This window comes from Melospiza georgiana, chromosome 7 (assembly GCF_028018845.1).
Source record: "Melospiza georgiana isolate bMelGeo1 chromosome 7, bMelGeo1.pri, whole genome shotgun sequence".
Classification (NCBI taxonomy): Eukaryota; Metazoa; Chordata; class Aves; order Passeriformes; family Passerellidae; genus Melospiza; species Melospiza georgiana.
In genome coordinates this window covers 28,562,805-28,575,967 of record NC_080436.1, presented here as the reverse complement: position 1 = coordinate 28,575,967, position 13,163 = coordinate 28,562,805, and the positions used below count along the sequence as shown (strand labels likewise).

The 13,163-nt window shown below is 40.7% G+C and overlaps 1 protein-coding gene across 2 annotated transcripts in view; it reads right to left on the bottom strand.

Annotated features, from left to right (window-relative positions):
* Window positions 1-12,893, bottom strand: part of PTPN4 (protein tyrosine phosphatase non-receptor type 4) — a 108,896-nt gene extending 96,003 nt beyond the window's left edge. For both annotated transcript variants that reach the window (XM_058027559.1, XM_058027560.1), the window contains exon 1: window positions 12,801-12,893. In XM_058027559.1, coding sequence (XP_057883542.1) covers window positions 12,801-12,813 — 13 coding nt within the window. In that variant the 5' untranslated portion in view covers window positions 12,814-12,893. The remainder of the gene's footprint in view (window positions 1-12,800) is intronic.
* Window positions 12,894-13,163: the final 270 nt, after the last annotated feature.

Here is a 13,163-nt window from a genome sequence, read left to right as displayed (position 1 = left end):
AGAAGAAATATCCCTATATATTTTTAGGTGTACTTGTCTATTACACAGCCTATTTAGCTATATGTTACAAACTGAAAGATGATTTGCAGAGAGCAATGTTTTCTTTCTAAAACAGAGACTGACACTGAAATAATATTTTAAATTTACTTTCCATAACATAAATTGTAAGTGCTTAGGAATCAATGTCAAGAATTAGAAGTTTTTAACTATCACATGACATGAATTTATTTCTTACTTGTTCAAATATTATGTTCCATATGTATTGATATTTTCTGCTTCCCTCTATTTTTATACATGAGATGTTTAAGATGCGTAAAAAGACTCCACAAAATCTTTTTCCTCAAGAAATAAAAATAAAAAAGCCTCCTCCAAAAGATCAAGGCAAGTGGCTTCAGATGTTCAGCTTTCAATCCAGAATAATAAAAGAAAACTATTTTCTGAAAACATACATTTCCTTCCTAAGTTTGGAGAATTTCTTTACTCTGTCAAGCAGGCACAATTCACTACAAAATACCGGAATTGCATACAAGGTGGTTATACACCAATTCTGCTGAAGAGGATCTTAGAAGGTAAGTGGGAAGGCAAGAGAATATTTTTAGTAGGTCATAAGACACAAACATAAACCAACTATATCATGCTGTTGTAGAGAGGGAATCCCTCATTTGAGGATGCAGAGTCAGGCGCCCAACCCACGGGACAGATGAAGGTCCTCCCTCATGATTCTCAGCATTGCAAAACCTCAAAGGGACCTGGTTTGAAGCTTCATAACCCAGATGCAGGTCAAATAAGAACAGTCCAGTTACCTCATACAATACCACAGAAACTGAATCTATCACAGCTTTCAAACACTTTGAAACAATTGTTATCCATATATAGTTGATGGAATGCTTACTAAGACATTCAATGTTACATCAATTAGATATTAGATTCAGTTCTTTTATTATGGTAAGGAGGAGTGCAACACACTCACAAACCCTGCCCTAGCAGAAGAAAGCACTTCTGGAAAAGGGATGACAAGTACAAAACACACTAAAGTGGTCAGGGAAGGATTTAGTTCAAATTTAGGACTGTATTTTTGTCCCTGAGATACATTTTTAACTACCTGTTCCACAAACAAGGTATATACTTGCATATACTTCAAAACAAAGTTCAATAAAAGGGATTACCTGACAGTGGGGAGCTATGAAACACACTATGCTGTACCAAATAATAACTTCTTTCTTGCTCCACACCAGTACTATATTTTATTATATCCCTGCTTCAGGTTTTCTGGCACCTACTTGCATGAGCTGGATAGATTGCTGCTTTCCAAGTCGCCGTCGTCTCCTACCACTTCTGGCATTCTCTGGTTTTTCCACTTCTGTTTCTTCTTCTTGCAATCAAAACAAATTATAAACATTTGATGCAAAATGTATCAAAATGTTTTCTGATATATTTGAGGTTGGCTGTTTAAGAACAGCACTGCCAAAGAAGATTGATAATACCCACAAATATTTGACCTGTGTCAAACATGAAGTACTTGGTTTCTCTTGCTTACTGCCATGAACTGATTTTCATAAAGAAACAGAACACAGACAAACCTAAAAATACAGAGTGATGGTCACTTTTAGAGAGATTTAAAATTATTTTTTACTTATATAATAATTATATATTAATTATATAAGTTTCCCTACCTAAACTATTTTTAGATGCCCACGATTATTTCTTCCAGCTTATAAATTTGTTACATTCAAAGCACCTAGAAGAACAGAGGAAGGGCAAGAATGTGTTTTAAGCAAAAAAAGTCATGTTTAATAAACTTTAAACATTAGGATTACAAATTGTGCCAGCAACGTTCCATTATCTTGTTTTGATAAATGCAGAACAGCCTGGGAAATTAAAAGAAGCTTCATGTTGCAGTGACAAAATTAAGATAGGTTTTGGTGTACCTATCAGTCAGTTGAAATGCAGACATTAACATACTAACTTTGTGGATCCTTGAATGACATAAGTGTCAAGATGAAAGCAGCTGACTCAAATGCAATCTGAATTAGAAATGGAAAGGGAAATGGGGAAGAACTTTGAGGAACCAACAGAAGATCTAATTTCATTTCACTTTATTATTTTTTTTTTTAAGGTAACACCATGACAGGATTTAAATCCCAAATGCATATCATTCCAAATGAGACCACTGAACACCAGTGGCTCTGCAGCTATGATATTGTCTGTGGTACCAATCTTGCTCCTCACCATACTCCACCTTGCCCCTCTTTCCCTCATCACCAGCAAAACACTTCTCAGGGTGCAGTGTAAATTTCACCTGAAGAGTGTTTCCACTCCACGTGTTAGGACAGGGAAGGACCAGAGACAGCCATGCTTCCCTGTGCCTCCACCGAGCTGAAATGCTTCCCAAGTGCCAAAACAGGCACCTGCTCCTGCAGCAAGGGAGGTGAGGAGGGGACTGTGGGGCTGGTGGCAGCAAGCCTCAGCATTAGCTGGTTCTCAAGATGAAATTCCACAAAGAAGCTCTTAACACCTCCTTCTCACACAGAACCAGACTGTCTGGTGAGCAGGAATTGGGAGATTGGGAGGGTGGGGAAAGGCAGCCAGCATCTAAAAGGTCCAGCTGGTACCTTGACTTGGCTCTCTGAATTATCAGCAGCAGTGAAAAGTAAAAGTAGAACATAGAAAAATCCATTAATCTGAGTACCCTGCTGACAACCAGAACAAAACTCTTCCCTTGCAGATGTGCTCCCCACCCCAGGTGTAACACTGCACCATTACCTGGGGGGAACTGCACCAGCTGCCCAAGAGCAACACCACTCAAAGGGCTCCTTTAAAGCATTGCTGAACACAGAGCACTGTATTTCACACCACATCATCTTTGGACTACTTCAAAAGACAAACATCAATTTTTTAAAGCTTCTGGTGTGCTCAAACCACGTCCCTGAAGATAATCTCACTTCCTAGAACCCACCTAAAACCTTCAGGATCAAAGGAACTGTTCCAGAAGCCACGGCCTGAGGTGTAATAGGAACACTAGAGGCTGGAAGCAGTTCCAGCCTAATCCTGCATGATCACAGGTTGATCACTTCTGTGATTGCTAGCATCAGAAAATTGAGAGTTTTGGAGGAGAGGAAATGCTTTACACTGCATGAGTTGAACAGATGAAAATTAATCAAACTCCGCTCTTTGAAGACAATTTTTACATTTTCATCACAATATAAGAACAGGAGATTGTGCCTAACATTTGGTTGATCTCTGAGGAAAAACCCACCAGTGAATATTTCACTAACAACCTTAGCACAGAGCTCAACATGCAAAATAACATGAATAGAGCTCGAGAGAAAAGATAAAAATTACACTGTTTTGGAATGCTGAATGTAAATACATCATTTTCAAATGAAACTGTCAAACATCTTGTTGTGGTGGTAAAAAACAAATCACTATGCAAAATGATAATACAAGAAAAGTCAATTGTATGTTTCTAATAATAAATGCTCTTGTGGCTTTTGAAGTCACAAAAAAACTCTTGGCTGAATTGAAGCATTGATTTCTGTAGTTATTTATGTGCAGTTCCTATTAGAATTCTATTGAATTCCTTGAATGGTGAATGGAAGTGCTTTTGAAAACACACACAAAAACTCTTAAACAAGGGACAAAATAAATGGAGAGTGTCACATTGCCAAAAAGTATCAAAAAGTCAACAGAACATTTCAACGTTTTTTCAAGTGCAAGCATGTATGACATGGCTTGACAGAAAATAATAAGTGTAATACAAAAACAATATTCAAAATACATTTCCCCAGCACTCCTGAAAAGGAAGCATAAACACTGGTATTCGATTCTCAGACATTATTTCTAAATTACTTGCTATAATCTTGAAATATAATCTATAGAGAAACATAGTTTTATTTTACAGAATTTTAAAATGCAATCACTCCATCTTTTTATCCACCACCAATATGATGATATTTTACTTACTATGCACACAGATATATCCAAAGTGTATATTATGTTAATTATGCTAAGAAAATAAGGATATTTATACAATGCCAAAAGAAAAGGTTTCACTGTGGGTTTTTCTGAGTACTAACAAGAGACATTTAAGTCTGGAAAGCAGACTTTTAGAAGGTAGCTTTCTGTCTACAGCAGAGAAATAGTAACATTAATAAGTTTATCTTCAGAACTTCTGTATCAGCCTATTTTTATTTTAATAGAAACCACATTTGTTTTCTCATTGAAAGTAATGAGCACTTCTAAAATAATCTTACCACAGAGTGCTCTTCAACAACTTAAGTAGTATCTTATTTTGAAGCAATTTAAAATTATTATTATTACAGCATTACTCAATACATATATTAATTTTTTTTCTATTTTTCCTAATTACTCATGGCACACTCATTCTGCTGAACTACAGCAACTTCTTTGAATCTGCAGTTACACATCTTTGTCCCTAACATGATGACAATTTGCTATCACACACCACTATCCCATGAGGGATGGATCTCTGGTCATGTAACACATCCCAGCTCATTGTACACAACTGCTGGAGCACACACAGTTATCATGGCACACCACAACACAAAATATATTCACATGAATATGAAAGACTTCAGTGGAAAAAGGCTTTTGCAGATAGCAGAGCAGCTACAATCATTTCCCACAACAGTTAGAATGAATCTGTTTGTCTGGCAAACAAAGGGAAAAAATACTGCAAAGAGGTGGATTGGGAAATGCTTACATCAATGCAACTTAGAAATAGAAAACAGATTTGACAAAGTAGCTTCACTGGCAACATAAGTTCTATTCAAAGGTGGCTGAACATGAGCTGAAGTTTCAGATGTTAATCAGGTTTCTCTTTCAAGCTACTCTCTCACATACATTTCATTAGTATAATTTCTACAAAGCACTTTTATTTCTGTTTTCTCAGGACTGTGTATGTGTTTCCAATGCCAAAGAAGTTATTATCCACACGACCCTTATTCAGAGAAGGATGCTTTTTATGAAAATGCTGCAGCCAGCACCCAGCATTAATGAGCTCCCATGCAGCTTTGCTGTAGAAGGAGGGAGAGCATATGGAACTGGGGAGGGGACAGCAGCACCATCATTAAAGGGAGGCAATGCTTCTGCTGCTAACTACAACTGAGCCTTTTAATTGCTCACTTCAGTTTTATTAAATAGCTTACAGCTATCTAGAGAATTTCTAATCTTGCATTTAATTAATCTCAAGAATGAAGTTCTCCTGCAGGAATTTCCTCTTGGAGGACTTTTTGTCAGATGTTCATTTTCAATCTATTTTCTAGCCCTCTGCTGAGAAATTCTGTTCCAAGTGTAACTGTATGTACACATCCTTAGTGGTTACTCACACCTCATTTTCTTACTGTACAGCTCTCCATCCTTCAAGTGGCATGTCTTTGAAAGCAGAGATATTTTAATTAATACCTTTATAATGTCTGTTATTCAATCCTATACAATTTACTTAACTATTGAAAGGCTTGAACATAATCCAGAGTTTCTGCAAGCATGGGGATTGTGGAAAGTCAAAGAGATTTACCAGAAGAACCCAGGAACATCCACCACAGTGCATCCCTCCCCAGGCACACTCACATGGTCACTTCCCCAGACAGATGCAGGAACTGCAGAACAAAATACTGAAATCTATCCTATGAGAAAAGGGAAGAGACAGTATCACCAATACCATAATTCTCTTAAGTAACAGTAAACCTATTAGGTGAAGGTGCCAAAAAATTGTAACCACATTACACTACCCAGAAAAGCAAAGCAAAAATAACCCTTTCCCAACAACAAATTCCAAAATTATTTCCTTAGTCCAAATTTGAATATCTAAGGCCACTTCCAGCCTGAGTAGTTTACAAATCTGACTTATATGGTATATTTTAATATATCATACAATGAAAGGAGAAGCAAAATGTTAATTAGGGAAGGGTTAAGAAAGGTAAGAAGCTTTTGCCACCATTAATGTTCTGCCCCTCCTCACCCAGCTGCATGTATAGCAAACTTGAGAACAGGTGACAGAACCACAACTAGCAGCAACTGCAACAGCTCTCAGTGCTGGAGAATCCAAACCAGTAGTCTCACTTAAGCCCACAGGAAACAAATAAACCCAAAAAAAGTTCAAATCACTTGGAGGTAAGACCCCACAATGTAACCATCTGGTGTGTTTGTTCCATTGTAACACAGCTTCTGCATTTCAGTTTCTCCCTCCTGTGGTGGTAGGTGCCACAGTTAGTGCAGCACAAGCTTCACAACAGGTCATGAGATTCGTGGACAATAAAAGAAAAAAATTTACCTCTCCTTCTTCATTATGTTTACCAAAACCCAGTACACTTTAAAATTGTTGCAGGGCAGCTGTCCTTCTCTTTCCCCTCTTTTCTATCCCAACTTAGACAAAGATGATACACCCCTTCAGTTTTAGAGGCAGACACATTTCAGTCTTTCAAAACCTTCTTTTCATAAACACTACACCCTTGCAAATATTCAAGAGATCTGCTCCATGGAAAGCAGGTGCACTTGGATGAGCTAACAGGATGCACTCTCTCCTTACAGAACCAACACACAAGCCTAAAACAGAGCAAGTGGGGAATTACTGGTAGATGAGGATTCCCATCCATAGCCTCATTTGCACCCAAGCACTAAAAACAGACTGTGGCATCAATCCTAACTGCAGCCTGCCTCCCAAAAACAGGCAAGAGCCTCTTCCAAGGCAAGTCAATAGCAGCTCACAGTTTGGAGCAGGCCACAGATTTCAAACTCAAATGCCAAGTTCCATAAAATTTTATTTTTAAGTCAAACAAATTGATAAACATCCCTTCTCCCAAAGTAAAGCTTTTCTAAATAGGGGCACTCAATAAACTCAGAAAAACGTTTTAAGAGCAGTGCTGAGGCTCTATGCAGTTCAGAGACAATGCAAAACTGGCATCTGCAGTGCACACACACAATTCGTTGGGAAAAAACAACTTACAATGCAACACATCACTGGACATCAGCACTGGCCATCTTTAACCCTATTTACACATCAAAAGACAAAAATATCTCTCACTTTTTCAGATGACACTACAAGCTTGTTGCACGTATCAAGACAGACAAACGCAAAGTGACATATGTTAATTTTAACTCTCTCCAAAGCCAATTTTTCATGGGAAGACTGCAGGTTTTTTCCCCAAAAACATCTCTGAATTCACTGACAAGGCTAACAGAAACAAAACAAACCCAGTTTTATTATGTGATCTTCCTCATAAATGGTCATTTTTAAAAGCAAAAGCATTGGATCAAAGCTGTAAAATCTGAGAAGCATTTTTTTTCAGTACCAAAAGAAATACATTACATTTTTGATTTTTTTTTTTTTTTGTTCAAATCAGTTATAAGAACTTTAATCACAATTAATATGTTTTGCAACTTCACGGCCTAGGAAAATATAAGGGAAAGCACCATCAAGAAATTCTCTCTTGGCCTGGATACAAAACTGTGCTAAGCTGGAATTTCAGAGAGCATCAGCAGCAATAACTGTTCTTCCACTGACTGGTGTATTTTCCAGGTGCTCTTACTGACTGTGTGGTCATTTCTCTACCTGAAGGACAGGAATGAACAACATTTCCAGTTCTAGTCAAGCCTGAACTAAGTATGGAGGTACTTCAGCCCTGTATCTCTGCTGGCACACACAAGAGAGCACCAGCTCTGGTGTGTCACATTGAATTTCTCCTTTGAGAAGCACAGCCCTGCAGTGTCACCAAACCCACTGCACGGGCACCTTCCACTGTGGCCAGAGAACACAGAAACCTCGCGTGTTCACCTCCTCCCAGACAAAGCAGGCCAGCCCATCTCGGGGACAAAGGAGCCACAGCAGGCTCTGTCACAGCTGCTGCGTGGACGGGATCTGCTGCAGATACAGTTTCAACTGCTGCTTTCAAACCTGACATAAAAAAGCAAACAACTTAACTAAGAATCGTTTTCTCATCTAAGAAAACAACACTTACATAACTTTCATTGCACTCATAACTGACACAAGTGCAGAGCACTACTGACATCATTTGTTTCTCATTTCTGTCTTTTGCAGCAGACACAAAACGCTCCTTGGAGGTTTGGTTGGGTGGGTGGGTTTTTGGGAGAGTGGGGAATTTGTAGGTCAGAGAGATGTTGGTACACAAACACAAAAAAGTGGCCAAAGGACTCAGGAAAAGCTAAAATACACTCAGCTGTCTTAAAAGTGAATATCCTTCTGGAGACAAAATGAGGATCATTTGCTTAATCCAAGCACAGTTAACAGCACAAAACCAAACCAATTCAAATTGTTACTTCTAGCAAACACCAGAAAAGAGCTTATATTTCATTTTTTTTTCAATTGGCTTATTAAAACTATCAAACAAAATAGCAAAATCATATAGAACTCAATACTTTCAGACTTTAACTGATGTTTCCCAAGGAAAAGCACCAGTAGAACAAGGTTCTGACTAGCAGATATTGAGCAATTTTTAATTTAAAGTCCAAAATCCAGGCTAATAAGAGAACTGAATACATCCTCCTTAAAGCTTATCTACACCATTCTAATTATAAAAAAGTAAAAACTCCCAGTATGAAAATGGTAATCTCTAGCAGCACTACATTTGATTGTCATTTGAAGATCTGGGCTTTTGGTCATGCAAAATAATTCAGTTATTATTCTCTAATCTAGTTACCCTGAAAAAGATAAGAAATACCCAGAAAGGCAATGTAAGAATGCACGTGCCATGGGAAGTGGGTTGGCTGTTTCTCCCTCATCAATCTTAGGGTCAGACTGAAAAGTGTCAAGTGGCAATGAAGAGCTCACTTCACACTCCAATCAGGAAAAATATTTCCCAGAGCATTCTTCATTACAGGTCATAAATACTCATAATCAAAAGACTGTTTATTTTAAAATGGATATTAGCCATTTCCCCTTCCTCGTGTAACTGTAGAGATGGCAGTGTCCCATAAACCACACAACTAGAATTGCATTTATCATCCAATAGGCACAGGAAACTTGTCCAAGAGTAATTGCAGTGTCAGACAAAGCAGGGTGCCAAGAGAGGCCCAATTGCATCACCCCACCAGACTTTGTTTGAAGGTGCATCAGCTGAGAAAGGAGAAGCTGCCTCAATTCTCACATTTCAAAGAGAAATTCATCAAGTTATGTTTGTGTGACCTACTGAGAATCTCTGTGACCACCAGCTGTAACATTCTGTGCATGTACTGGGACACTGCACACACCCAGCACACACTTCAGTGTGCTGTTATCCAGATTCTTTTAACCTACACATCTGGACCCTGATTCTGGTGTGTCAGCACATCAATCAAACTTCTCTGAACACTTTAACTGCTATAAACTTGAAGTAATTTATTTTCTAAGTGGCAAACAGCAATCGTTTTCTAATTCTGGAATTCTCCAAAATAAAGATGGAGATTTTGAATATGTACCTGCATATATAACACTGTAATAATTATATATATATGTGTATATATATATATATATATATATATATATATATATATACTTAGAAGGAACTCCAAAATTTTAGAAATTAAAGGTTTTCCAAAGCCTACAGAAAATTGTTTTTGTGCTACTTCAGGGGATTACAAGTCCTCAAGGAAAACCAGCCTCTGTTCCCAAACAAGCATATATGAACAGCTGGTGCAGCCAGTAAAGACCTGCTGTTGTATTACCAGCACTCTGCTGAGCTCCTTGGGTTTTGTCTCCTGCTCAGGCCATTCTCCCCTCCCTCTGCTCTTCCACCTTCACAGCTCCTACTTTCCCCCATGAACAATTCCATATTATATACATACACAAACCATTTTTACAGTTATTTAGGTTGGAGGACATTAATACCCATGAGAATTCTGTCTGGGCATTTAATGAAAAGTGACAGCATCAGAGTGAAAGTGTTGTATTTAAAAAAAAAAAAAAGCACAGTCAACCATCTGCTGAAAGATTCTCTTGTTTGGCCATTTTTTAATTGGTGAGAATGGAAGTGAGGTGACACAGAAACAGGATGTGAAGGCATGGGATTCATATGATCTTGCACCAAATTTAAACCCAAACTGGGGGAGGGGAGGAGCAAGGCACAATCATGAGCAATCAGAGGATCAAACTATTGGTAGTAAGAAGACCCAAGAAGACAAACCATAGGAATGCACTATTTATCAGTTTAGGGAAAATAGTCTAACATTGATTCCAACACCAAAAAAAGCCATGCACATGTCTACTGCTTGTTTTAATTAAAGATTTGACCAGTTGAAAAGTTAGAACAGACTATTAATCCACTGTAATTTTAAGAAGACATTTACCCAACCCACTGACTCCATCCAAAGCCTAAACTGCCCCAAGCAAGCTGCTCTTGTTCCCACACACAGCTGAGCTGAGGGCTGACCCATCCTGGCTACCTTTGCTGTGCATCCCACCTTCTACACGTGCACACAAACCCAGGCACACAACTCCCATGTACACTCAGCAAAATCCTCACAAAGCAGCAACCATAAATAATGGCCCAGTGAAATGGAGTCCCCAGATGGTGCTCAGGACCTTTCAGCAGTGCTGTTACAGTGTGAAAGCAATCTTTCAGAAGTGCCTTTATCCCCACAATCATGTCACACACTGCTGTATGAGGCTGCCAGCCCTGGAGCTCTGCATGCCCACAAGCCCCTGTGGCACCACACTAACAGCACCAAGCACTCACACTCAGCAATGCCCAGGACAAACAGGCCTGATGCCTCCTGAACCAAAGCTGGAGCTCAAGTTCCTGCAGCAACTTCTGTGCAGGTGGAAACATCTGCCCACAGAGGGGCCACTGCAGGATCTGAGCCAAAATGATGTACCCTGAGTATTAACTTACCATATATTTCAAATATGCTAATGGCAGTGACATGTCAATAGTACTACATGAACCCTGCTCATTAACAGAGAGCCATTAGCATAACTTCTAAGATTATAGGATTTTGGGTTTTGTTCATGTTTTAAAAGTATAGCTGCTAATAATGAATTAATTCTAGTCACAGAAAAACGGAATTGGCTGAACTTTCCTGCTACTATGGTGTAAGTGTACCCAACCCTGAAAGTATTTTTAGCAAGGGTGTTCAATCAATACTGCTATGTACATCCTAAATTAGACATTAACAGCACATGAGAACTGTAAAGCATGGCAACAAACAATACATTCCACGGACAATTTTGCTGAACAAGAAGTAACCATCGAAGTAAACTCTAAACAGGTAAATCTGATTCCAAACAAATTTAACTGCAAACGTAAGGAAAACATACTGAAAGGTAAAATTACTTAATACATTTCAGCTTGTGAAGAATATGCATCTGTATTTCAATGTTTAATCTGACTCTGAAAAACTAAAATTAAAAACACGCACATCATCTAAAAATACAAAGAAACAGTAATGACAACAAAATTATAGCAAAAAAATCCGACCCACAGTACACTTCTGAGTTTACAAAGTATTAACTTGCCTGGGAAACATACTGACACACATGTACAGATCTGTAAGCTTATCACCCAGAATCATTTTTTATCAACATGGTGCAAGCCAGAGTCGTGCCAATATGTAAAAACAACTTTTTAGGTCAGTGAAGCAAGAAATCCATTGTCAAGAAAATGGCACCCATAAGATTACAATAGTGAATATATTATGTTCAAGCAATGAACTGGAAAACTTTCCTACAATATACAAATCTAACAAAAAATGGTTTTACCAATTCTAATGTAACTCCTTCCTGTATTCCTGCAAAGCACATTTCCAATGAGAGGAGCACACCATGTCTGCATGCGTGTGAACACGTCGGTGGCTCCCAACATTACAGAGCACTTATTTGCCAAAACAAGCAGGCAAACGTGCACTCACAAAACCCCCTCACCACCCAACTCCGAGTTTAGCTCAGGGCAAGAGAAATGCCCCGTGGGTGAGCAAATGTATGTGCACACCGCAGCCTAAAAATTACCCTTCAGCTGAGATCCATTAGCACTTCTGTAATACACCAAGTCACACAAATATTTTCTACCTCACAGTTTCAAAAATTGTAACAGCTTGGCCACACTGAAGTCCTGGATGGCTGTAAATAACAGCATAAAGTTCGTTCACGTGTGTTTTACATCCGAACGATGCATATACCCTTCGAACAGACCAGAGCTGGGAACACCTCACGTACACCGGCAGCTATCTACTTTTAGCCACTAGCTCTTGGAGATTTTTGAAAGGAAAAAGACGTTTTGCTTCTTCCAGCCGGTGCTGCAACAGCATGCACGAGTTAACCCATCACCAGGTAGACGAAAAGCCTCTGTCGCATATAGACACAGCGATTATACAAGCCTTCTGCTCGAGGGAGACACTAAAAATGTACCAGAGGAATGCAGCGACAGCACTCAAACCTATTTTCCCTGCCCATAACCAGGGCAACGCGCACATGTGCCTAGAAAGCACAGGATCGCAAAGTTTTTTATTAAACACGCTAAAATAAAAATCCGTTTCGGGCGTTCGGCGGAGTTCAGTGCATTTTAGAGACCCCGACCTGCCCCCGCAGCTCGTTCCCCTCGAGGCTGTTTCCCCCCCACCCCCACACACCCCCCTGGCCGAGGGGAGCCGGCTCTGCTGCTTTTCCGGAGGGGGAAGCGGAGGGAGAGCGCACACACACGGCCACCCCCCCTCCCCAAAGGGCTCAGGGCAGTCGCTCTCCGCCCGCGGCGAGCTGAGCGCCAAGTTGCGGGAGGGGGAGCGGGGGGGTCACAGCACACACACGGCCGCGGCTCGCAGCGCCCCTCGTGCCCCCAGCCCGGAGCCGCCTTTACCTTCATGTACCATCCACGTCCTGGTTCCAGATGGAGCGGGGAGCGCCGAGGCGAGAGGCGCGGGGGCTGCGCGCTCGCGCCGCTGCCGCCCCGCGCGACCCCCAACCCGCCTCCGCGGGCGCGCGCACGGGCACGCGCGCCGCAGACGCTCGGGCACGCGCAGCGCCCGCACCCCGCCGCGGGATCGGGATCGAGACCGGGAGCGGAGGCGCCGCTCGCCGCCCCCCCCTCCTCAGTCTTCCCGCAGCGCCCGCCCGAGCCGCAGCCTCGGGAGCAGCGACAGCAGCCGCCCCGCGCCCCGCCGCAGCGGCGAGCGCCGCATCGTACTGCAGCGACTGGGCCGAGGGAGCGGGGGGGAGGAGA